At 40.8% G+C, this 27,557-nt stretch overlaps 2 protein-coding genes across 2 annotated transcripts in view; one reads left to right on the top strand and one right to left on the bottom strand.

Moving 5' to 3' along the window:
• Positions 1-17,468, bottom strand: part of GZMK (granzyme K) — a 31,753-nt gene extending 14,285 nt beyond the window's left edge. The window contains exon 1 of the mRNA XM_029943113.1: positions 17,299-17,468. Coding sequence (XP_029798973.1) covers positions 17,299-17,353 — 55 coding nt within the window. The 5' untranslated portion in view covers positions 17,354-17,468. The remainder of the gene's footprint in view (positions 1-17,298) is intronic.
• ESM1 (endothelial cell specific molecule 1) overlaps positions 1-27,067 on the top strand; it is a 44,714-nt gene extending 17,647 nt beyond the window's left edge. The window contains exons 2-4 of the mRNA XM_029943114.1: positions 19,023-19,772; positions 22,826-22,975; positions 26,593-27,067. Of these exons, the coding sequence (XP_029798974.1) occupies positions 19,472-19,772; positions 22,826-22,975; positions 26,593-26,690 (549 nt within the window). The 5' untranslated portion in view covers positions 19,023-19,471 and the 3' untranslated portion in view covers positions 26,691-27,067. The remainder of the gene's footprint in view (positions 1-19,022; positions 19,773-22,825; positions 22,976-26,592) is intronic.
• The last annotated feature ends 490 nt before the right edge of the window (positions 27,068-27,557 follow it).

Raw genomic sequence — 27,557 nt, forward strand, 5'->3', positions numbered from 1 at the left:
TTCTTTTCTTCTTCAGGGTGGCTTTTGAGTTTCATTTTCACTGAGCCGAAATGTTATGGGATACATGAAGAAAGTTCCACATGGGGTGGTCTCTGACGTACAGGACCTGTACAGGAATATCTTGCATTCACACTGTCTGCAATCTTTGTCTTAAAAGATTTACGCATGTGAAAATTCTTTCACCAGGGATGACTTCCAAAGGAAGGTTTGCAGCCCTGACCCCTCTTCCCAGCGCCAGGCCTGTGGGGACACTGGCCTTGCACAGAGGAATTGAGGACTTTTGAGTCTGGTGGGCTTTTAAGGAGAAAACCAGGGTCAGTATGTAGGTCAAGTCAAGGAAAGAGCCATGTGATAAAAACAAGAAGAAAGGTGGAAGCAGGAAGAGAAGGGAAGAAAATAAACATGGTAGAGAGAAAGATGGAAACAATCATTTGAGGATGGAAGAACACGTCCATTTATACTTGAACATCTCAGATACTGTGATGTGTCCCAAGTCAAATATATTGTCCTTCCACAATTGAAACAGAGCTTTAAAAAGGAATTGTCTTATATTTTCAAAAAGTCAGTTGTTGGAACTAATTAGAAGAGTTTCATAAAATAAAGTCACATCAGGCAAAATGGTAGGTATTTCAAAGAGGATGATCAGCTGTGCTAATGAGAGAAACAATGCTGTGGCCTAGCTGGAGCTCAAAAAAATCAATTGTTTCATTTAGATGAGATCAGGAAGAAATTATCACATACAGTAGTTCTGAGTATGATAGAAATACTCTTACCAAAGGCTGATAGTTGACTAAACGACACACAGGTTCATGCACACCTGTTCTTGTACATCTCCTTCTCCTCCCCCCACTATCCCTGAATCCCTATACTAGTCTTTATCACAGACATATTCCAGGTAGATCAAAGATTGTCTATGAAAAACTGAAATAATCACCTAAGTGAAATGGTAAACTTAAATTACTGTTTGAGAAAGGAAGGTACAAAGGAAGCCATCAATGTTAGAGCATATAAAGTTTTGTGACTTATGTAAGACAAACAATACCATAGATAATATCCAAAGACATGACAAAATGTTTGTCATTTGTATTGGGAAACATCCCCCCAAATAATATCTTTGATATATGAAGTGGTCTTACATATCAATCAAAAAAGATAAGAGTAGTAATTAGTGGGTTCAACTGATGAGTAAATCAATATAAATACAAATAAAGGGTGCTTGGGTAGCTCAGTCAGTTAAGTATCTGACTCCTGATTTCAGCTCAGGTCATGATCTCACAGTTTGTGAGTTCAAACCCCATGTTGGATTCTGTACTGACAGCGTGGAGCCTGCTTGGGATTCTCTCCTTCCTTCTCCCTCTCTCTCTCTCTCTCTCTCTCAAAAATAAATAAACATTTAAAAACTCAAATATATATATCAAATGTGTGTGTATATACACACAAAATAATACTTTAGTTATGTATCCTCAATAGGGATCTATAAATAATATTTTAAATAAATATTGAAAATAATATTTTAAAATATTTTAAATAATATTTCAAAATTGCAGGTTTTCTGCAAAGCTTAGTAAGTATAAGTTCAATATACTAACAATATAACAACAGTAGCCAAGTACTGATAAAAAGACCACTAGGCTAAGTAAAGAGAAGTCAACAAAGGCATAATCTACTAAATTATCATTGTTGACAAGTCAGTTGATGGATTTTTAGCAATGGTGTAATTGCAATATTTCTTTTAGGTCTTGAGCTGTAAATTGTCTTTCCTCTTACTGACTCCTTAGTTCACTTCTTCTTCTCTCCAAAGTCCAAAATACATACTTTCTATTCTCACTAGAATTTTGAATTGCTCCCCTTCTTACAACATGACCATGTCCGTTAGCTCTCTTCTACACATGCTTGATCTCTTTTCAGTCTAAACAGGACAGTCATGGTAACCAGGCCCCACTGTCAACTCCAAGTTTCTCTACCCTCTTAACTTTCTCCTATGGAACTGCCCAATTACCTGGCACCCTTACCATTTGCCTTCTCAGATGCTAGCTTAAAGAGTGCTGATGCAGAAATCAGCACTACTGGGCTACCCTACCAGCTTAAGAGCAGGGTGTTCACTGTACTCTAAAAACTCTCAGTCATCTCTTATCCATTCTCCAGATCACAGGCCACAGGCCACAGGCCACAGGCCACAATACCCTTTCCAGACTTTTTTCATCTTCCCAAGGACCCCATTTCCCACTTTACTAGATTCCATCATGCCACCTTGTGCTTAAGAAGTTGAAGGAGAATCTGTCTCTTTAACTGATCCTCTTTTCTTCTGGGTCAAGTGAGAATACCTCTGTAAAGGGACACCTCAACTCTTTCCCCCATCTCCTGGGGACTTTATCTTTTAATTATTTCTTCATATAGCAACTTGAATTTCTACATGTTCATGAGCTCATTCCTTCAATATTTATCCATCCACCATCCATCCATCATCTATGCATCCATTCATCCCTACATTAATTTTGTTTATGAGCTTATACAGACCTATCTATTCATGAAAGATACTCACTTTAACATGTTAGCCCCTCAGTTTATCATTCCTTTTCTTTCTTTCCTAATCAATTTCTTACTGTCTCTTGTCATCCTGACAGATTGTTTTCATTTCTCACTTCACTAGTGAAACACATTTTCAGTGACTCCTGTGGCTTTTCTTAGTCCTTATTCTTTTTTATTTCTTTGCATCCTTTTATTCTGCGACCAGTATTTCCTTGAAGCATCCTCTGTCCCTGACTCCTGACACCCTGTCTTTATACTCTTCACCTCTTCAATCATTATGCATCTCTTTACTGCCACTTCCTTTTCCTATTATCCACATTCTCTCTAGAAGTTGCTCTACTCTTTTCATCCCAGCCTTTTCCAGAGTGTGTACCAATAGCACTAGCCATGGTTGTGATGATAGCAGTTGTCCTGGAGGAAAAAGCATTCAGTTGTCCAAGAAGCTTCAGCAACAAATAGGCAACTCAACAAAGTTAAGTGTAGTTCTGGTCTTCAGGACTTCTTTGAGCCTTTAAATCATAATATGCATTGTTCAAACCCAGGGTGATATGTAGAACTAGAGTATGTTCACTTTCTCAAACTAACTTTACCACAGAACGTTTTTTTTTACAGAATGTCTCAGGACACCTGAATTCCATAGAACTCATGATGGAAAACAGTGTCCGTCTTCAGTCTTCCACCTTGACCTCTTTTTATAATATTGCTTCAACAACTTCTTATTCTACTGCTCCCCTGTAGCCTCTCCTGCTACCTTCCACATGCTGCATTTCCTAATCTTTCCAGGTGGAAGTGTTTTTCCCTCTTCCAAAAGCAAGAGGAAGGCTTAGACGTAATACTTAACATCTGACTCAATATTATTATGATATTTATTATATTTAGCTTGTTCATCTGAGATTGTTAGATTCTTGAGAACTGTATCTATGAACTTGGTTCCAGCGAGACATGATTTCAGTTGCAAGTAGCAAAAATCTCAACCCAGAGGGGCTTAAACAACAAGAAAATTCACTTTCTCATGTAACAAGAAGCTCAGGGGTAGGATAGTACCAAGGTTGATTAATTCAGGAGTTCGTTGTTACTGTCAACACTCAAGTGTGCATCCTCAGTCCTTGTGTTCACTAACCTCATGACCCTAGGCATCATATTTGGATACAAGGTTAAAGGGAAGATTAAAGTACATAGCATTTCCTGCAGGTGTATTTTAGGATGCCATACCTTTCCCAGAAGTATGCTGGCACATCTTGCTCCCACAAAATAGGGGTTTTGTTAGTAAAGTGGGAATGCACAGAAGTGAATTTATATCTCAGCATCTTGCTCCACTCCCCACAGAGTACAATGCACACTCTATGGACTTGCTAAGTGAACAAAAGAACAGATAGATGGTTGTGCCCAAAAATGTGTTCAGTCAAGATTTTAGAACTTGTTACCTATTTATTACATTTCCTGACTTTTTAGGAAGAAGACTCAACATTGATCTAAGAAGGAATATTCATAGGTGAATATTTATAGTTACTCACTCTATATTTGAAATATTAAAGCTTTTGTTCTTCCCATACTCTTTATATCAGTAATATCAGGAACAAGGAATATAATAGAGCCATTTTGAGTAAATGTCTCCAATGGAATTCATAGTGATAAAATCAAAATAACATAAAATAGATTCCAAATTAAGATTTTCATTGTTTTCATCAACAAAATTATAACTTTGGGACGCTTCATTTTCTTTTCCCTCATATTCAAGAAAGCAACCATATTACATTGTAAGTTATTTGATGCCAGTAGTTGAATCAGTCTGTGTTTTAATTTAGTATTTCCTCCAGACATTCTTTGAACATGTGTCAACAGGAAAGAACATGTTTCAAAATCCACTTCTACTCATTTTTCTCCAATAAACAAAGTTTGAATATGTCTTTTAGTTCTTTCTATGCCTTCTGAAATTTGCCAAACAACACACACACACACACACACACACACACACACACACACAAAAAACCAAAACCAAACAATTATCAGAACTGGTTAAAACCAAATTCCGAAGAAGGTAAAATTGACCATGAGGACGCTTCCACCTCCACTGTCAGTATCCTTATTTCTCTTAACAATCCTCATCCACAAAGATTTATAGTCAGCAAATACCTGCTAACATCTCATAGCTCAAAAATACTTCAAGTGTTGTCTCTTTATAGTATGTTCTTGTGTTATTTAATGTTTCTTAAATAATAATAAAAAGAACTGTAAAGATTCAGAGGAAACATCTCTAACGATGGGGTGTACGATGGCAGGAATGAAGTCAGTTTGAGTAGAGAATATTTCGTGCTCAGATTAAGTCACACCACATTGGCATCATCAACTCTGGGTAAGTAACAGGTTGGCTTTAGACATATTTTGTTTCTGCATATTATTGGTAAATTGATAAGCGGGAAGACCCTGAGCTATGAAAATGCTGAGATGTTTAAAACTGTTATTGCAACTAGAAGTGTTAAGGCACATGTGTTTCTGCCCAATGTGTGTATAGATTGTGTGGGAGGTGGCCAGAGAAATATATTAAAGTTTGGATTGCAACCAAAGAGTACTCTTCTCACTAGAATGAGTTTTGAATGCTTCTCTGTAAAAGCAAGAAGGTGAAGAGCCAGAGTCCTAGGAACTATGGGCTTCTGATTCAGGAACTGCAGTCACACACATAAAGAAGCCATTTGCAGGTAATAGATAGCAAGAATACAGGAAACTGGGCAGTGGGATAGCATGATATTAAAGAAGAAAGCCCTTCTCTGGGTGACACTGCTCTTGTATTACTAATTTCCAGACACCTGCTATAAGAATAAAGTCTCATGCAATCAGAAGTCTTAGAAAAGTGTCCTTGTGACTCATTTGACAGGATCCAGGCCAGTAGATTACAGCACCTACTGACAGATTCAAAGACACCGACTCAACCAAAGCCAAGGATGCTTGATGTGGGGTCTAAATCATGGTGCTTAGTATTCTATAAATGAGGAGGTTTTTTAATAATTCATTATTTATGGAAGAAGAAAAACTCTCTTAGCAGACCAGTTACCTTTCCATGCCAGACATCTAGAACAGTGTTTACTTTTTGCTCTTTAGGCTTTTATTTTGTGAAGGTGTTGGAAGACATCCACAGAGAAAAGAGACCAGTAATGAGAAAGGTCATATACATCAAAGTGATCAATCCTCTTAGAGAAAGGGATCCAAAAAAATGGATATAAAATCTCTTGGTCAAAATCAACATATGGTAAATCTATTATTTTATCTAAAAATAATTTTCTAGGGAAAATCTCTTCATACTCAAGTTTTAAAGTACTAATAATCACCACTGGCAACAATTTGTATCCTAAACATTATTTTTAACTTATTAAATACAAGATTACTCTTCCAATGGGAAAACCAGGAATAAAAGAAGTAGGAAGCCAACATTTTGCCAAATGCATCAGAATGAAGCCAAGACTCCATAATAATTTAACAGTGAAGGCTTAATCCCTGCTGACATTCATTTCCTAGGCAGAGAATCAAGTCCTGGACACAAAACAAGATCAACATGGAACATATATGGAAAGATCATCCAAATATGGACAATGCTAGTAGGAGACAAGGGACAGTTCAGGCAAGTCTACGACAGAGATTATTCTTTTCTCCAAGACATTAGTAAATACAGAGTTTAAACTTGAACGCTTACCAGTAATACTATTTAGTTGAGATATATGAATATGTTCATATATATGATTTTCAAGGTAACTGTTTAGTAAACAACATAATTGGACTTAATCATTGTCAACAGATCCTTTTATGGTTTAAAGTTCTAAGTTAAAGAAACAGCCTGTGTGGAGTTACATATCCACCTGAATCGGAAGTCCTAATCATGGTGCCCATAATGTGTGGTGCCCTTCTTTCAAGATGTTTCAAAAAGGCATATTTATGTCTGTTTGGACCACAAATGTGAGAATCACAGGATGTTATTGCTGAAAATACTGTTTCTATCAGATCATGGCAGGACAAAGATTCTGACTCAGGTGGTTCAAATGAAGGGACTTTCATGTAGAGACTATCCACAGACATGTGGGGAAGGTAAAGGACTTGAGGGTGCAGGGACACACAACAGCAGGGAGCCACTGCCCCTCCTGGTGGCCCATAACATCTCAGCCATGGAGGAAGGTGCCCAACAGGAACTGTAAGCATGAAAGGACACAGCCCCCACCATAAAGGCAGGCCAAAGGAGGGAAGGGGTAGGGAAGAAAGCCAAAACCTTCTCTCCTTCTCTGATCTCCTTTCAGTACCCAACCCAATAGAAACTGGAAGGCAACCCAACTCAACAGAAGCTGGGTGATGTAAACCATGGCGGGCATGAAATACAGCAGCAAAGGACAGAGACTCGATTTGGGGTGTGTGGGACAAATGGTGGAAAGTCATATAGTACCTTAATAATCTGTTCTTTGGGATCAGACAGTCCATAGACAGGGCCCTGGAGGGCAGAGTGGGTAGCAGGTATACAACTATATGAAGTAGCTTACACCAGCTAGACATAGGCATTCACTTATTAAAGATGAGCAGACTGGACTCTCTGTGGATATCTGGGTGCCCCAGTGCTTAGAGCAATTAGTCCTGGTTAGCCCATGATCATGCCAGGAGAGGGGCTGATGCTTTCCCAGCCACCAATGCTGATAGGGAAATTCTGCAGCTGGCTTGTGGCATCTCCATCCACAGCCAGGAAAGATCAGTCTCTCCCCAAGCACAAATGCCTGAGTTGAGGTACTGACTTGTCTTGTTACTCTCGTGTGCAATCTTTGATGACACCAGGTAAGAAGCTGGTGTTCCCCATCATGCAGCCCAAAGTATAGATCTGTTTGGCTCTTGGTGCACTGCTCTAGGATGGGCCACAGGGAATGTGACCTCATCTCCCCAGGGAACTGTGCTCTGTCAGATCTGATGCATGCATACTTCTTTGTCAGTTGCCCTTGTTTACAAGAAACCCAGGCAGGAACCGACAGGGTAGTGTGGGTGGCAGCAAGGCTCCCACAGCAGACATGGAGAGTCCCCTTGTTCCCAGCCCTTCAGCCAAAATCTTTTTTAAACAACTGTATATCCACTCACAAGGCCAAGATGACTGTGCAAAACTCACCTACATTGCTTTGCAAAGCAAGGTGATCAGTGGGATGAATACTGAACATTGTGACTCAGTATGTGTGACATTACTCTGGCACCTGACCTGTGGTTGGTGGGCAGACATCATATTGGGACAAAGAATTAAACACGAAAGCAAAATACATGTGCCCTTTGAAAACAGTTACATAAGTGTCCTCAAATAAATAACATTTATTTGTGGTGCATTGCGAATTGCTCAGTGCCATTCACATTTATTTTTGATGGCTTGACCCGCTGCTCAGCTATGTCTTTAATCTCTTCATCACAAGGAAGGTTTCAACTTCCATACATTTTGTTGTGGGGAAAAATGTTGCTTTTTATTATTCTACTGAAGCCCTCTTTGTCAGGGATTCAAGCACTTATAGCCACTAATCTCCTGTTGACTCTTGCTCTTGACTCAATCCCTAAAAATTAGTTGGAACAGATTAGAGTGAGCCCTTTGACAGTCATCTTTTGGTTTGAGAGGGGAAGGGAGCTGGAAGGCTCATCTGTTCTTTGATCCTCCGTGACTTCTCTGATCCTGGGAGTTGGTATGACTCATCTCATGCAAAGTCTTGTTGTTCTGCTCCCCTGGAAACTTCAGGCTGTGATAAATAAAGCCCACTCCTAGCCGCCTTGACCTTCAGCCTTGCAGCTGGATTCTGCAGACCCCCAGAGCTCCCCTCCCAAACCTTGGACCAATGCTGAGCTCTTTCTACAAGTATAAGGCCATGCCTACAGAAATAAACCACTTTAACAATTTGGGGCTAAATTGACTTTTTATTGTATAAATTAATCTTCATCTATACCTGCCTCCCCCCATAAATAAATGGCATCAGAGGGGCTAGTGGGCCTCCACACAACCTGAGCTTCTATCACTTCCTGGGGGCCTTCCCTCTCCCCTCTTTTTCCATTGTGTGCTTCCAGCTGGGTGCTCTGAGACCTAGAATCATGGAGTCATGGAGAGCCATGGCAGGAGGAGACATCTGGTGGAGTCCCAGCCCAAGGCCACATTGTTATTAACACATTTTGAGGGCTCACTGCTTGCCAGGACTGGGCTCTGTGTGGCAGTTCAATCCTGTGAAGTCCGCCTTCTTGTGTGTTTCTGCACCTGGGGAAATCGTGGTTCACAAATTTAAATGTTGGGCTGTTTGTAGTGTCAACAAGTCATACACTCAGGATTGGCATTCAAGTGTCCTTAGCCACACTACTGTAAATGGTGAAATAAATTTGCTGCTTCCACCCTTTACTTCCTGACGGAGGAGCTAGGAGTCACAGGGAGTAGAGGGGCTTCATGCTGGAGGGAGTCACAGAGGCCACATGAACGGAGCAGAAAGGGAAGGATCTGATCGATGTTCCTCCTAACGTTCCAGTGATATAATGCTGGCACTGCATCTGACTTGTTTATCTTAGAAGAGGGTGATGTGAGCTCACACTCCTTAAAGTTGGTTCCTTGAGGCCATGGGTAGTGCGGGAGGATACTGGGATGGGGAGGTCCATCCCCTTCACTAGGGGAAGCTGGAGTTTGTGAGGCTGTCTCTGAATTTGCTTATGTCTTCTCAGAAGCTATGCGTATTCTTAACCCCCTTGGATGCGCAAGACCTGAGCCAAGGACTGTGAACACCATGCAATAATCATAAAATGATTTCTGCTCACAGAAACTGGGTGGCCCCCTGGATGTAAAGGTCAGTGCTAGAAGTGTAGAGATGCCAAAGTGGGCAAGGGACCGGTGAGCCGATCAGCAAGGGCAGCATACAGCCCCTGGCATCTCAGCCTCAAGGGGCAAAGTATTTTGATGGATGGAGAAAGGAAGTTAAGCAGGGGCATGGAGGGGCATGCCCAGGCCACATTGGTCATTGACTCTGGACCCATTTGCCTACAATCCGGTCATTTTTATTTTCTATGAAGAGAACATTTAGTCACTTATTAACCTAGGAATATTAATGTTGTATGTCTATTATAGGGCAAGATTTTTTAAAACTAAAAAGTTTAAAATATATATTTAGTTAAAAATAAATTATAAAATTCAGAGGTATTAAGTGGTTCTTAGCTGGTTTCCTTAGTAAGTGAGTAGGGCAACTTAAATGAATCACTTCTTCGGTCAGACTTTTTCTGGCTCTAAGCTCAGAGCTTTGGTGTATTTAGGGCTTACGACACTTTCTGGTGCCACATTTATGCCTCTTTTTTTTTTATTAGGTAATAACGGTCTGTAATTGTCTGTTCATGCTAACTGCCTGAGCAGTAGGACTATACGTGGAGAAAGGCATCACTTTGCATTTTGAAGACTTGGACTCTTCTAATTGAATGTCAAGTGCTCTGATGATGTACCCTCCCCCTCAGAAAAGCATGTCTTTCTGCAGAGGGGTTTGTGTAGCTTTCCAACTGCAAGTACACAATACTGAAGACTCACTATGTAGGATTGTTCACCAGGGTGGGTGCCTCACTGTTTTTGTTGTTGCTGCCGTCGCTTGTATGGGTTGGTGTGTGTGTGTCAGCCAGTTACGAAGAGGTTATCATGGCAAGCGTCCCACACTTGTTATTTCCTTTTCAAACAGCTTTACTAAGTGGTTTCCTTGAAGGCCCCCCTCAAAAGTGCCCGTCAGCTAGTCCCTGGGAGGTTCCAATACCCTACAATTTCTTGTTTTCGGTAGAGGCTCTTGTCTGGATATGGGGTGCTTGAAAGGTGATCATTTATGGCCTTATTTGAAGTTCCATAATTTTAAGTAGATAAAATGAAGGCATAAATACTAAAACAATTGGCATTGGTCAGCACTCATCAAATGATCCATCATAATAAGTGCTGATCCCTTAAAAACCAGTTTTGTAGGCTAGACCACATAAAGGTTAAAATTTTGATTTGCTGTCTTGAGAACACTTTGAATACAGAAAGCCAAAAGTACGTTGGAATTCCTTTCATTCATGGAGACGTTGTTTGGTATTTTACTCAGTGAGTACTTCCTACATATATTTACAAAGGAGCCAGGCTCAGCATGTTGTCTGGAAGTGGTAATGTGTACGCAGGCTCACGATCCACTGTTAGAAATGTAAGCTGGTGTGTGTGCACGTGTGTGTGTTTGTACACTTTGGAACTGAAAGTAAGAAGTTAAACTCGGGTACATGTATCTCATCTGTGGGCACACATACACACAAATATGTAGCCATGTCCATATATATTCACACATACACACACAGGTACAGCACATATATTTCACTCTAAAATACCTCTAGTCTGATCAAGTTTGGGTGATGTTTATTAGGTAGCTTGCAAGAGTTCCATCATATAAAGTTATAGTGGATTAAAGGTTGGCAAAAACATTTGCTAAACAATGTTGGTGTTGAGTCAACAAAAGTAAAAGCAGGTCTATTTATTTGGAAACTACTGTATTTCATTGAATCTAAGATGTTATCAGTATAATACTGCCATTAGTTTATATGTCATTAAGGGAAAAATATTCTTCCAGTTAAACTCTTACATAAAGCTTTTGTATCTCTGGAATTTTATTTGTAGTTTACAAATAGTGTTTGTACTTATTGAAAGCACTTTTTTAGGTTTATTTGGACATAGATTTTCTATCTCTTAGAACTTTTGAACATTCATAGGAAGAAAAATATAAATTCAATAAAATGGTTAAAATCTTTCTAAATGACCCTAAATTCCTATCTGGTCCTTCTGTTCCACATGTCAGTGTCATATCTTTTTCACAGAGCATAGGCTCTGAGCCATTAAGATCGTCAGTAACACAGCATATCTTAAAGGCTGCCCCTGCCACTGTCTGGGATTCTCTCTTACATAACTGGCACTCAGCGTCCAAGTTTTGATGCATACATGTAGGCCATGATTTACATCATAATGGCAGGATTCCAACTTCAGTGATGTGAACATGTAAAAATGTGTGTCTCAGAATGAGGAAAATATGCTAAATTTTTTAAAGTATGTTATATTGTTAAAAAAATTCTAGGTCAACCCCTCAAAGACAGGCATTGTCTATCAAAAATCTCCAGAGTGTAGATTAAGTACTAATTCTGCTGACATGTGCTTGGGAGAAACCATTAGTGTAGATGTTTCTGAAATTGTTAAGTTTGTCAGAATCAAATGTCTTGTTAAAAATGTTGAGTCTTAAGTCCACCCCCGATGATCACCCAACTGGGATACCTAGCTGTGACATTTTGGCATCAGGACCCTCTGATGCAGATGGTGTGGGTGACTGTACACTACCCCCAGCCCTGTCTGAGGCACCCTCAATGTGCATTAGGCTCTCAGCTTGTAGGCTTGGAGACTTCATGAAGTCTGTGGCAGTCCAAAGAAAGTAAGATAGGGCCACTTGGGTGGCTCAATCAGTTGAGCGTCTGACTTTAGCTCAGGTCACGATCTCACAGTTTGTAGGTTCAAGCCCTGTGTCCAGGTTCTGTGCTGATAGCTCAGAGCCTGGGACCTGCTTCAGATTCTGTGTCTCCCTCTCTATCTGTCCCTCCCCAGCTCATGCTCTGTCTCACTCTGTTTCTTAAAAATAAATAAATGTAAAAAAAAATTAAAAAATAATTTTAAATAAAAAAAGAAATATACTAAGAAGGAGGAGAAAGAGAGGAAGAAGGAGAAGGGGGAGGGGCAGGAGAGGGGAGGGGAGAGGTGAGGAGGGGGAAGCGAGGAGGAGGGAAGGGGGAGAAGAAGGTCACAACATGGCCTTCACTGGGAGGATCCCAGGAAGAGGAGAGCCAAGATATTTCAACACCAGATTAGAAAATGAGTCTGAAACTTCCAGTTCCTTAAAAGAATTCTAAATAAGGGGCTTGGAAGTTACACTTCTTATTTATCTTCTAGTGCTTACCTTGAACTTTAAAAAAAAAAAATTCAATTATTTATTCAACCCACATATCATGCAAAGGTTAAGGCTCTTCATCACCAGACAAATTCCAATGAGTCTGATGAGGGTGGTCCTGATTAATATTTTATTACATTATAAAATAGGTCAGCTTAAGGTTAGGCCAAGGAAGTGCCATGTTATTAGAGAAGCAAAGTAGCAGAATCATTTCCTATGATTCGTGCGTTAATCAGAAATCCCAGTCCTTCCAAAATTCCTAGTGAAAATTCCAAATGTCTTAGCACTAACTTCTAACATGACTTTTTCAACCTATGTGTTCTTATGTCAATAGTTATAATGTCTAAATGACTTCCAACACCAAAGGTAATTCTTTAGTCATTTAGGAAACTGATAATTAAAAAAAAAAGAAAAGAACAAAAAAAAAAGCCTCTTTTGGCCCACCAGAGCAATTTGTGAGCTGTCAAGCCATCCCATGCCAGGATGGGGTGAGGAAGGGCTGCCAGGAAAGGAAATGAAGTCTTCCAATAGGGAATGTGAATCCTTAGCCATCATTCTGTGAATTAAGTAAATGAAAAATTACACCATCTTGCAGAAGGTGAGGGGAATGGAGGAAAGGGTGAGGCCTGAGATAGATCACCACAGGCTCATTTCCTTTCATGATATGTAATTTGTCTTCTAGTATCAGTACTACTGTTTTACACCTGTTTATAGCAGACAGTCTGTTTTCACATCTATTATTACCCTCTGATCTTCCCACTGTCTCTTTGAGGGACGGACAGGATTTCTAGCCTTTAGATTTTGCTGAAACAAATGACTGTGTTAATCAGGAAGGCTGGTTAGTCTCATACAGGACCGACAATGGAACTGAGACTCACACTTGGTCTTCTGGTTCCAAGGTCAGAGCTACTTTTGCCACTCATACTGCCTGTGGTCTTGTGTCAGGACAGCACCCAGCCCTTCTGGGTGTGGCTATATATTTGGAGTGGGAAGGACACCATATGACTGGAATGTCTTGCAGATGAGCTCATAGATTCAGAACCTTGATTTGAGAAAGAGCTAGCTGTTAGAAAAACATGCCTGATTCTTCACATTGGGACCTTCCAGAATGGGGGGGGAGGGTGGATGGGGGGAACGGGAAGTGGGCAGATTGGTAGTGAGAGCTCTTCACGTGTTCCCAAGTCTTAACTTTATCACTCTCAAAAACTTCCTGGAAGTGTGAATGCAAAGGTGGTATTTCTAGATTTGGTCAAGATTAAAAACCAACCAGGTTCTGCCTGCTTTCTTGGGGGAGTCCACTGGACCCAGAGCCCTGAATATGGTGGCAGAGCTCTCTGAAGGGCACCTGGAGATCCAGGGTTGAGGTTGGCAGTAGACATTGTGGGTATCTTGTTTTTGTCTTCTCAAACTCCCCCACACTCAGTATTCTTACAGGACTATTTGCTGTAAGCAACTGCAATCACCTCCCAGCTGCCCAGAGCCTCCATCCCCTCACTAAGGTACACAGAGGACCCCATGCAGGCAAGAACAGGTGCACTTACTTTATTTTTCTGAACAAGTGTTGCTTTTTGTTTTGTTTTGTTTTAAGTAGACTCCACGCTCAATGTGGGGTCTGAACTCATGACCCTGAGATCAAGAGTTGTAGGCTCTACCAACTGAGCCAGCCACGAGTCCCCGAGCAGTTGTAGTTTTTAAAAATTGCCTGTAACATCCAATCCCCCTTTACTGTTAAAATTGTCTTTATTAGAAATGAAAACTTAGAGAACTGAAGAGATGGTATTCCTTTGGGGAAAACATTTGCTCCAAGACAGAAGATCATTTTTTAAAGAATGAAACAAATCTTTAGAATTTTGTATTCTTGATAATAATAGCCAGGATGCTCCTTTTGGTCTTCTCAACTAATTACTGAGGTAGACAACAGAGATGAGGGGGTCGCAGGTGTGCATCACATGACTTGCCTAAGTTAATGACATAGCTTGTAGTGGCCCAGCTAGAATTTCTGTGAACTGTTCCCAGCGCAGGAGGCTCTAGGAGGAGTCCCCAGAGCCTGTGACAACTCACCTGTGACTGCTGTAAAACTCAGTTTGGCAGGTTGGTTCATCAGGGTCCATCAGCAAGGAGGAGCTCCCATGAACTTCATGGGATGGATGTGGTGCCACCAGACCCAAGGCTGGAAGGCCAAGAGGACAAAAGTTGGTCAGCTGTGCAGGAGCTGACACAACAGGCCTCTGCTCAGACCCTGTTCCATCCCCAGCTGTTTCTGCTGTCTCTGGAAACCTCATTCCCCAAAATAAGCACCCAGTTCTGTAGCTGAGTTGAGCCTGTTCAAGAACTGGGCCTCACTTTGCTTGCCCTGAGAAACATTGGTGCACATTTTAACTCACTACTCCCTGAAAATGATTCTGGGAAACAACTGGTCACATTTACATGTTTACTAAGTATTGAGCTCTAGTTACATGCTAGACCTTGCTCTAGATGCATGCAAATTTCCATCAGCTGATGTCAAAGCAGAAAGACTTTCAGATGGTACTAGAAACAAAACTAAACTATAAGTCTCATACACCTAAGTTTCTCCAGTTGCCCCTTGGAAATTTTTGCTTCAGGTTTTCCGTTATAATTCAATTTGATTTAAACCTATCTGGGGGGTGCTTGGCTGGCTCTGACAGTAGAGTACGCAATACTTGATCTCTGGGTTGTAAGTTCGAGCCCCATGTTGGACATAGAGATTACTTAAAAAAAATAAAGATACAAAAAAAAAAAAACCCCAAACCTATCTGGTAAAGAGGTTTGTGAGGAAGTCACAGTAAATATGAGACAATTTGACTTGACCATGAGGGTTTGGAATCCTTTCAGAGCCTTTCCCACTTTGCCTATCCAGAAAAAAAAAATGCTGGGTATTTGGTTACAAGTAATCAGAATGTGCAAAATTAAACACAAAATTGTCAAAGCCCATTACCTACGCTTATTTGCCTTCTTGGGGTAATGCCAAGTTTAAGGGAAAAAATCATGATGGCATTTTAAATGAACAAGGTGTGCTGGGTTGAATATTTATTCAATTTTATCATTTCTCTGGCCGCCATTGCAGAAGGCCACATGTTTTGAATCCCAAGATGGTATGGTTTGACACATTATAACATGACGTTGCTTTTTCACAGTTGTGGAAAGCTTATGTGATTCCCATTGCTGTTCCTCATTCTTTGGTCTGACACCTGATGCAGAGACCAAGCAAGGTCAGAGACTTGGCAGCCCTAGCACAAAGCAAGCCAACCCAAGCGGGCCTCATGCCCTCATCAACAACTGCTTCGCCTTCACCTTAATTTGTTTGTTGCAGATTAACATTGCCATGTTTTTTGTTTGTTTACTCATGCTCCAATTTCCTAACCCTGTGTGGCCATTACTAACTTCCCTCATAAGAGTGGCTGATCTGGGATCCTGGTTGGGAAAGACAGAAATAAAATGAGATGGAAATCCCATAGGGACTGTGCTGGGACAGACAGTTTTTGTTGGGCCTTGGAAAGAATGGAACGTTCCCCAAGAATGAGATGTTAGAAACTACGTGTTGAGACAGTTCCACCACTTACGAACTCTGCTGAGCGTATTTTCTCCAGTCTATGCATTTTGTCTTACTATTACTGTGAATTTGGTACCCTCAACTTAGCATCTTCTGTTTACTTGTCCTTCACTGAAAGTATTACCAATTTTTGGAAATGCAGAAAATGGTTACTCATGAACTCCTCATCTTCCCTCACCATTTGTGATATTGACATCTTCAAGGCCTCTATTGTTTCTTCTTTAAGTTCCCATAGAAGACCAGAAAGTTCTTATGCTTTTATTATTTTTCTTTATTTACTGCCAACTCCATGATGGTTATATTTTTAAAATGAAGAATAGGCATCATTTAGTGAATGAATACTATTTGATACACACTTTCCATCCCTTCTTATAAATCCTAACAATAGACCTATGAAGAAGCTGTTAGTCCCACAGTACACAATGACCAAATGGAGGCTTCGGGAGGTTAAATGAAGTTTATGAGCCTCTTAGGTAGTGACTGGCAGAGCAAAGATTCAAATCCAGGACTGTTGGAATCCAAAATTTATAGCAAGACCAAAGTGATACGCAGACTGGATCCCACCCCTAAGAAATAAAGGTGCAGGGGCACGTGGGTGACTCAGTTGGTTAAGCATCCAACTCTGGATTTCAGCTCAGGTCATGATCTCACAGCTCATGGGATCAAGCCCCACAACAGGCTCTTTGTTGACAGCACAGAGACTGCTTGGGATTCTCTCTCTCTTTCTCTCTCTCTCTTCCCCTCTCTGCTCATGTGCTCCCTCTCTCAAAATAAATAAATCAAACTTGAAAAAAAAAAAGAAAAGAAATAAGGGTGCATATCATGTTTTATAATTTGAATGAAATAGTGGCCAACAATTAAAAATTAGGGCATTACATTTAAAGGTCTAGATTCCTGCTTCTCCTTAAAAAAAAAAAGAAGATTCAGTCGAGTGGGCTCATATTCCAGCATGGAGGCCACCAGCCATTCCTGAAGAGGGGCCACTTCCCTTAGTGGGGGCACATACTCTAAGGTGAGCAGTGTTTCTTGTTACTAGGTACATCTGCTATACCTTACCACTCTACCCACCTGGGTAATCGGATTGGTACCTGTATATGTGTGATTTTGCAGTCCTTAGGCCAGTCTCTGACTGTGTGTTTCAGAGTTTCAGTCCTGGCTTCACCATTTGCTCACTTTGTGTCCCTGGACAAGTTACTTAACCCCTCAAGGCTTCATTTTTCTCACCTTTAAAGAGGGGATAAGAATAGTACCTACCTCTTGAGGCTTCTGTGAAAATTAAATGTGGCGATCCATATAAAATGCTCTCCATGGTGTCCGGCACACAGCCAGTTTTCTATAACGGTTAGATGTTATCATGAACCGTTATTTCAGTTAACCAGTCTTTCCTCAGAAAGTGGTGTTCAGTAACGTCTTCCAAGCTCAGCCCTAAATGGTGAAGGAGGCCATCAGAACCTTAGTTATGGAAGCACCACTGTGTTGTAACAGACAATAGAATGCGTGACTTTGACACTAGACTGACTCAGTTCGAGTTCCATCTCTGACATTATGGGGACCTATGCAAATTATTTAATCTCGTTCTAAGTTTCCTCATTCAGCAAAAGGGCTTGACGATAGGATCTACTTCGTGAGGTTGTGGTGAGAAGCAAGTGAGTTAGTACATGTAAACTATTTCAGAATGGTGATTGGCACGCACCGTGTACTCAGTGGATGTTACCCATGACCTAAAAGAATAAACCAGAGTGTGCACTTGATAAGCATGTGTTTGCTTCTGGGGAGGTGCAGACAGAATGTATCAAATTGGGATTGCATGGGAAGTTTGGGAAGTTGGAAGGTAGGACGCTTGCTTGGTTTCCCACCCCCTCAATTCCATGCCTTCCAGATTCTCTTCCTTCCATCTTCCTAAAAGTGCACTTTTGAAGGCTGATCATCAAGTCCCACCCAACAGCCTCAGCCTCGTCTTCTAGTGGACGCAAGAATTCCAGAGACCAACTAGCCTAACGAACACTGTCAACTCTCAAAAGAGGAGGCTGAGGCTGAGACAGGTCCTGTGGCCTGCCCATAGCTAATTGGTGACAGACCAAGAGTCATCCATCAACTTTATTGGTTGAGTACTTGCCAGAGGACAGTGGGTTTATATCTATTTTGACAATTGGGGGTGGGGCTGGGGACCCAACGTGTGGCTAACGTAAGAGCTCCACTCTCTCCGCTCGCCTTGTTCTTCCTGCCCCAGCACCCTTCCTTCATGACACGCTGGTCCAGCTGATAGTGTGACAGGACTTTTCTTCCCCAGGGGGACCTAGGCCCTGTGACCTTCCATAGCTTGAAGACCCTGTTTCCTGAAGGGTAATGTTTTCCTTTCCCTGTGACTTGCCTCTCTGGGCCACGCTCCTATTTCCCTGCTGGCTCACTTGTTTCCTTGGGCCGGCTGCCTTGTTTGGTGGTTTTAAGCGAGGGCTCTGAGAGATGCCAGCAGGGAGGGGAAGAGCTCCGAATGGCCTCAGTTATAGGACAGGCAGACGCGGTGATGGATGAGTCCTCTCCCCAGGGAGTTCTGGGTCAGAAGAAGTCCAACTGATAAGTTTTTCCAGAACTGAGTAACCCAGAAACAGTGCCAGCGGCATCGTACCTCTTTTATGGGTTTTGTATTACTTTTAAAGAAAATTCTCAGCTGCGGTTCCACATCTTACTAGAAATCCAGCTCTGTCCATGACAAACTGAGATATATGTGCCATGAATTGTTTTAGAGATAACATTTGGGGGGAAGGGAGAGAGGAAGGAAGAGAGGGGTCTTTAAAAAATCCCTTTCAAAATATTTTCTTTCTTCTAAGTATTGAAAAGGCACAATATAACCCTTTCTTCTTCCAAGTGACCTCATAACTGTTTATTGAGGGGAAATACCAAATGTTTATTTATTTTGTGTAAAGGAGCTTCTTTCGTCCTGATGATTCACTTCGATGTCATTTTCCTCCTGACTACAGAGGCTCTGGGACAAAGCCACAGCCCAAGTGATATGCCGGTGTCAGAACAATTCCTGTCCTGAAGGAAGGTATGCAACCGTCTTTATTCCCCCTTCACAGACGTCCTTGAGCCCTTGAGACGGATGTGAGTGAGTTTTTCAGTGCTCATGCAAAACAACCATCTAAACATAACAGATGACATCAGCTTGGGCTTTTCAATTCCTGGATGGCAGCGGCGTGTTAATCCAGCCTTCATCCTGGATTTCATAAACTAAAACAAGAGAGCCTGGCAAGAGGACAGCGTTGCCGCTGGGTTGAGGAAATTGATGACGGGGAAGCATGTGGGCAACCCAGTGTATAAAACTCATAAACGTGTAGGCAGAAGCTCAGCTACTACTTTGGACAGCTGCTTCAGCCAGTAAAGACCACGCCGCCGCTGCAGGGAGCTGAGCCAGAGCCTTCGGGAAACCATGAAGAGCCTCTTGTTGCTGGCCACGCTCCTGGTACCCGTGCACCTGGCGACGACCTGGCGCGCCAAGTACGCGGTGGACTGCCCCGAGCGATGCGACAGCGCCGAGTGCAAAAGCAGCCTGAGCTGCAAGCGGACAGTGCTGGACGACTGCGGCTGCTGCCGGGTGTGCGCCGCGGGGTTGGGCGAGACGTGCTACCGCACCGTGTCCGGCATGGATGGCGCCAAGTGTGGCCCGGGGCTCAGGTGTCAGTTTTACAGTGAGGAAGATGACTTTGGAGACGAGTTTGGGATCTGCAAAGGTAAAGAGTGACCCCTTGCTTCTCCCCGTCCAGGGCGCACCGAGGGCTCTTAGCCAGCATAGGAGGCGAGGAGGCTTTCTCCTTCGAAGGAAGAGAGGGAAAATGCAGGTGGCTTAGGAGCAAGGCCCCGGACAGGTGTTGTCATGGGCAGAGAGAGAACTCTGCCAACAGCGGCTGAGCCCAGTGTGCAGCAAAGCACACAAAGCAAGACAGCATTTCACTCAATATGTATGTGTAGGAGGTGGAAGAAGAAAGTTGTGATGAAAAGTTGTGTTACCTCCCTTTCTGGAAAACTTTAGAAACTTGACAGGTAATCTGTTTGGATGGTTTAGATGTTCTCTCTTTTGCAAGGCGGAGATTACAGAAGTCTGGGCCAGATAACCTCTGGTGGTGGCTAGGCTGGGGCTTAGTCACTCTTTGATCTTGAAAGGGTCCATGGGTTGGAGGGCATCTCTCAAGATCAAGTACTTCTGATGAACGTTAATGCACTTTGTGAAATAGGATGGGCTTAAGCCATGAAATGAAATGACTCACATTCTTAAAAGAGGGTACCCTGAAGTATAAAACAAACCTCATTCCACTTTATAGAAGTGTTTGATCATCTAGAAAAATGGCAGATGGTCTAAGACATGTATAAATAACAGTCAAGAAAAAGAAAAATTGGAAATCTGTAAAGAATGAAAGTTTTTAGACTTAAAGAAAAATATCATTAGGTTGAAATCATAGCAAAACAGTGCAGTTAAACATTTGTAGAATTTATTTCAAACTCAGTCACTATAGTTTAAAATGTTTAGACCAAAAGAATAATGACTTAAAATATATGTGGATACTTCATGATCTCATAATTGAAAGCTATTATTAAAATATAGACCCATTCACCAGTTTTATAATACAAAGCAGCTTTTAAAATGATTGAAGGAGCTGGGAACTTTATTTCTCATAATTTTCTTTCTTATGTCATTCTGATACATTATGTATTTAAAACTGTTGTATACTTTAAGAGTTATAATAATCTACTCTTGATCCAATCTCATTCATTTACCTACCTTTTAGACAAATATTTTGTAAATCAACTACCTATTAACCCACAAAACATAACTAAAGATTAGGAAAAATGCTTGCACTATGAAGAGAGCTTTATTTTTGCTCAGTTTAGTTTTGCTTGAAACCCATAAAAGGTAGAATATTGAGGAACCTTTTTTCTTTTTTCTTTTTTTTTTTTTTGATGAACATTCACAAGCATTTATTTAGGCTGAAATGAACCTGTATTTTCTATAAATTACAGGATTTCGTGTAAGGAAATTAGAGAAGAAGTGGTTCATACAATCATACTTGTGACATAGCAAGTATTTTCAATACATCGTTTTTTTTTTTCTCTTGACATGAAAATTACCTCTATCAATGTGATTGTAAGTGCCCTGTCACATATAGGCAAAGAAACGTTGCAAGATGTATGGAAACTTCAGCAATCAAACCTTCTCCCTAATGACTGAGGGAGCTGTTAATGGGATAGATTCTTAAAATGCATTTAAGATTGTTCTTTTTAGCTTCCTTCAGACTGCAAGCAAGTTTAGATTCAAACATTTTTCTCTCTGCTGGAAATAGTGACCCAGTGTGAAACTCAGCAACTTCAGATAGAGATGTTGGATTTTTCTGTAGGCAGACTCCCCGCCTTCAGCCTTTTCACAGAACCATATAAGTTAGCTGCACATCCAGATGTTTTCTAAACAGTCAGATGTTTGGCATTCGGCTGCCGAGTTAACAATCAGCCAGCCAACATATATTGGTTGAGCACCTGCTATCCACCCAGCACTATTCAATACGCTAGGGGATGAAATAGAAGCATAAGTGAGAATTTGGCTAACGTTTTAGTTTTCAGTATCACTAGAGACATGCTCAAATTCCAATCCTGTATGTTTTTCTGCAAGAGGCTTTTTAGGATCCTTTGAAAGGGCTGTTCTTCCCAGTTAGAGAGGCCAATGTTTAAAACGAGGCTCCTCCACAATCTGAAGAATACCAGTAAGAAGAATTCTAAATCTCTTCCAAAAATGAAGTTCATTAATGTCCACCTCGATCGTTCTGTGGAATAGTAGATGGCTAAGGGCTCAACTGCTTCACAGTTCGTTTCCTCCCCCACGTGTGATTGCACACTTATGAGAATATTCTCATGTCAAGAGAATCAATATTCTGCATCTGTTTTGCTTAGCTGCTAAAGACAGCATTGTCTATCGACATGCTGTTTATGTCATGACGATCCTGCGTTTTTTATAAATGACCTTGTTCTTTTCTCAATATATGTTTTAGTCTAAATATGAAAACACCAAAGCTCTAAACACCTCCAGATTTGGGGAGGTAAATGGGTAAATTCTCAGCTTCATGGTTCTTCTTAGCATGTTGCATCTTAGGTTTGCAGAACATTTTACTAGTAAATCCTCTTACCATCCAGGGGAATAAGGTGACTTGTACCACCATTTCAACAGGTAAGGCAGTTGATAGAAGTTGGAACAGACTGAGGATTGAGCACCTCACGGGGAGCACATGACACCTCTCTCAGTCCCTGGTTAGCGTGAAGTCCTTTCCTGTACGTTACTATTTTAAAATAGTAAGTTGTTTGTGAATACAGTGGATTCAAAGACAGCATCACATCTCTTAAACTCTTTTGAAGCTGATGCATATGTCTGGTTAATTGCCCACCTCACCGAGCTGTCACAGAAGCAGTCTGAGTAACCTATATGTTGGTACCTAAGCAGAGAGTGAACAGAATTAAGATTGGCTCAAGGATGTTGATTATATCTAGCTACTTCGACTAAACTCCACAGCAGGACACTATAGTCAAGGTGTCCATTAGCTGCTCTTCGGGTGTGATTGCACATTTGTGACTTAAAGTTTCAACTTTCAAAGCTTGGGTTTTTTTCTTTTTTAAGAATTGGTTTTTGTCTGACAGTCAAGATTCATGAGGCTTATTCAGATCCAGAGGCTGGGCAGACGGGGCTATGAGACAGGGCTCGGGCTCAAGGAACAGCTTCCTCTCTAAACCTTACTTTTGTCCTCAGACTGCCCTTACGGCACCTTTGGGATGGAATGCAAGGAGACGTGCAACTGTCAGTCTGGCATATGTGACAGAGTGACTGGCAAATGTTTAAAATTTCCCTTCATCCAATATTCAGTAACCAAGACTTCCAACAGGAGATTTGTTTCTACAGGTAAGAACCGATTTCAGTATAGGAGTACGTGGGTGGCTCAATCAGTTAAGCGTCTAACTTAGGCTCAGGTCATGATCTCATGGTTCATGAGTAGGAGCCTCCTGTTAGGCTCTGTGCTGACAGCTCAGAGCCTGGAGCCTGCTTCAGATTCTGTGTCTCCCTCTCTCTCTGTCCCTCCCCCACTCACATTCTGTCTCTCTCTCTCTCTCTCAAAAAATAAAAAAAAAATTAAAACATTATTTTGATAAAAAAGAATTGATTTCAGTATAAAATCAGAATAATAATCTCATTTTCAGTTTGAATAACTTAAGAAATATAGATGATTAGAACAAAGCATTGGTTTAAATGATTTGGTCTTTTATTTTCCATAATATTTTATTGTCAAATTGTTTTCCATACAACACCCAGTGCTCTTCCCCTTAAGTGCCCTCCACCATCACCACCACCTCTTTTCCCCCCTCCCCCTTCCCCTTCAACCCTCAGTTCATTCTCAGCATTCAATAGTCTCTCAAGTTTTACATCCCTCTCTCTCCCCAACTCTCTCTCCCTCCTCTGCTCCCTCTGGTTCTCCATTAGGTCTCTCCTGTTTTCCTGTTAGACCTATGAGTGCAAACATATGGTTTCTGTTAAATGATTTTGTTCTTTATTTAACTCAGGGGAAAAGTGGTGGTGACTGAGTTCAGTTGCTGTTGCTGTTTTCTTTTTAAGATTTTATTGATAATTTTGGATTATACATTTTCCCATAAAGTTCACCCAGCTATATGGAGAATAAATATGATTGATTACCTCCCCTTATTACACCAGTAATGAGAAAATAACCAAGATACATAAATATGCAAAGTTCTTTAAATTCTTCAGTGATGTCATATATATATATATATATATATATATATATATATATATATACGCACACACACTAGACAAAGTTACTTCTCTGTCACCTTCACATAGAAAAAATACTCTCAGAAATTTATCAGATAAGGTTTAAGAGCTAAGATAGAAAATATAGAACATTTCTTCTTCTTTTCTTAACTGAATGGAAGTATTACAAAGGAATATTTCAAAGCATGTGTTTTTATAGATTTTGGAGAGAATAAGAGACAGTATCTGTGACCGAAACTTGGGAATTATCTCTAAGCCTTTGAATGAAATTGTAGTAACAGCCACATGATGCTTGCTCATGGATGTGTATTTCTTATCAGATTGTTAGAATGTGAGAAATGCTTGTTGGGTAAATGAGCAGTATAGTAAAGCTTCATTAAATTGACAATAGCTCATTTAAAGCAGTGTGTGGCCATAGCAACTGTATCAACAAACTATGCAATCCCTCCCCCCCCCCAGATATAAATAGTTGATAATCCAAGTCCATTTTATTTAGTTTTCGTTTCTGGTTCTTTGTGCTTCAAATTAACTAAGATTTGACATATTTGGCAAATGTACTTATTACTCAGCTTTACCTCCTTCCTAACATGGATTCAATTAAGCACATTCAGAGAAAAAGGAAATACTGTGGTTATTAGTGAATTATTATTCTGAAGTGTGATTATTCCCTCAAACATTAATTTAAATTAACCCCCCCCCCATTTTAAAAGCTATTCGGTGGGCATCTTTGTGGCTATTTGATCTGAAAATTGAGATAATTATTAGTATTTTAAATACTTATGGTCCTTAAAAAGCAAAATGGAAAAAGATTGAGCTTTAAGTCCTAAAAAAACTGGTATTAGGGTGAAATTTACACAACATAAAATTAACCATTTCAAAGTGAACAATTCGGTGGTAGTTAGTTCATAAATGATGCTGCACAGCCACCATTTCTGTCCCGTTCTAGAACATTCTCACCAGCTCAAAATAAAAACCCACCATCTATTAAGCAGTTGTCCCCACTCCTCAAATGCTCCCAGCCCCTGGTAACCACCAGTCTGAGACCTACACATTTTTTTAAATGATTTGATTACTTCAGTACAGATTTGAAATTTACTGCGTTAGTGCAGCCAGCTGTCTCAAATGCTTGCATATTCTATGGCCTTATTTTGCCTTCTTAAAACTGCAGACTACAAAGCATTTTGAAGAACAACTTTTGCAATTCCTCTGCATTTATTTATGGTTGTGACTAAACCTTTCCCGCTGAGAGAAAATGGACTCCCTTGTGAATCGTTGGTGTGTGGGGAGAATGCTTGGGAGACGATAAGAACTCCTCTGTAATAATCCTCAAGAAGGCTAGTAATCCTTAGCTCCGCCCCTCCCGCCGCACACCCAGCCACACGCCCTCTTCTCCACTGTCTCGTTCCCTTGGGTCTGTCGCCTTCTCTCATTTGCTTGCAGACTCTGCAGCCATCTTGACTACTATATGGTAGCCTTGGCCACACATATTTTGCTGGGTGGAAGTTACATTAGGGGTGACAAACAAAAAATATTTCTAGACCCAATTTGGGTATCAAGATTCTTAGTAGAAGTCTAGGAGAAAAGCATTTTCTGACCTAAGGTGTTTCCTTTCATTAGCTAAAGGAGCGACAAAGATGATTATTGGTTAATCTCCGTAAACCTGAGGTTCAGGATGGAGAGCAGAATATCCTAAAGGCTTTGTGGAGAGACTACGTAGGAACTCCTCTGCTCAGTGGTGCCTTGTCTCCTTGTGACTTTCATGTGCTACCGTTTATAGGAGGGGGATTGTCTGGCTATCAACTCCCCATCATCTCTGTGCAAATCTCTCTTCAAAGACTTTGTAAATGGTGCCACCATTCATCAGTGCAGGGACTTCTGAACGTCCCGTCCATGCCCTGATTGCGTGAGGTTGTCTTCTCTAGATTTCTATCTAATGGCTACTACTCTCTTGGCAAGTGGCTTCCTATTTCCATTTCTTGTTCTTGCTGTTGTTTTGTAGTGAGATTTCCAATTTTCTAAGACTAGGAGTTTATAGGTAACTTTTTTTTTTTAAGAGGATGGGGACAGTAAGATCTGGACTATTTTATTCCTTTGCACACATTCACCTGCCAGCCTGCACGAATCATACAGTGTTCCATGTTAGGATGTGCACTGTTAAAGCAAACACACTTTGCTACTCTTAGAGGCCGACAACTTTCATTTTGGAAAATTCTAAATATTACAGAATTTATTTGAGAAAAGACTGTCTTTATAAAAATTTCTCCCCTTAGTCTGCCTTCTGCCTTGTGGAACCACAAAAGAAGCTAATCCTTCGTCCATACCAGATGTTATGAAAATCTTATCAGGGATCTACTCTTATAGCATTTGCCCATTCCATAAATATTTATTTAGTGCCTACTATGTTCCAGGCACTGTAGTTACAATGAACAAAACAAAAGCCCTGCCTTCTTGGAGCTGATAGTCTAGCAGTGGAGTAAACAATGCATAAATAAAAAAGGCAAATGCATGTATAAGATAATGCCCAGTGCTAATAGGTGCATGAAGAGAAATCAGGCAGGGGGTGCTGACTCTGATGGGAGGTGCCGATTGACAGAGTGGGTGAATACAGTGAGTACAGACTTTTTGAATCTATAAAATTTTTATTGTAAATCCTTGTAATATAAAAATAAAACTGTTCTTGATCTTAGAGTTATCAACATTTAGGCATGCATGATTTGTATTCCTTCTCATTTCAGAGCATGACATGGCATCTGGAGACGGCAATACTGTGACAGAAGAACTTGTAAAAAAGAATACCCGCTCGCCCGTCATGAAATGGTTAAATCCTCGCTGAGCGTGGGTGGGATTTCTGAGAGAAGACTCTTATTTTAACGATCATTCAACACACAGCCAACATTTTAGGAACATTTTAGGAGCATATGGACATGTGATATTGGGAGGCCAAGTGTGTGGGTCCAGAAAAAAAAAGTAGGCTACTAACAATCCATAAAGTGCATATGACTGAACACTTTTAGATATTTGTTAAATATTTGAATACATACAGATTTGTTAAATATGTGTTTATAGTAATTCTGAAGAACTGAAAACGCAATTTAAATCAGCTTCACGTGGACGCAGATCAGCCAAGGAGAAAGTTAGCCAAAGCTGCAGATCATAGTGAATCCATACGCCTGTGACTCGGATGCTCACTGATGTTGGGATACAGACAGAATGGAGGGGGAATTAGGAGCGAGAGAAGGTGGGGGCAGGGCGGGGAGTATGGTATTTAGGTCTTCTTTGTAGTAGCACCAATAGAATTTAATTGTGCTTTTTTTTTTTCTTAAACTTTGGGAAAAGTAAACACAAAGCCATCCCTGAAGCAAGTGGGATATTTGAAGGTTGTAAGAGGTTGGGTAGCAGCCTCTTACTGAGGCAGGTTTCAAAGGCTGCTACGTGTCTTTCCCAGATTACCGTATCTGAAGGGTAATTCTGGGGCAGAGGGCTAACTCCTGTAAATGGTTTTAAAGAAGGCCACCTCAGACCTACAGAGCTAGGAAGTATTTTGCCCACTTGGAGGAGGTGTGAAGGTAAATATTTACATAATTTTGTAAACGATTATGTCAGTAGGAGTCATTGTCCACTCCCATACTCATCACCCTCTACTGTTTGTTTAAAACGGGTAGAATAAAGGTATAACTTATAAGATTTCCAACCTTATTAC

This window comes from Suricata suricatta, chromosome 6 (genome assembly GCF_006229205.1).
Source record: "Suricata suricatta isolate VVHF042 chromosome 6, meerkat_22Aug2017_6uvM2_HiC, whole genome shotgun sequence".
Lineage (NCBI taxonomy): Eukaryota > Metazoa > Chordata > Mammalia > Carnivora > Herpestidae > Suricata > Suricata suricatta.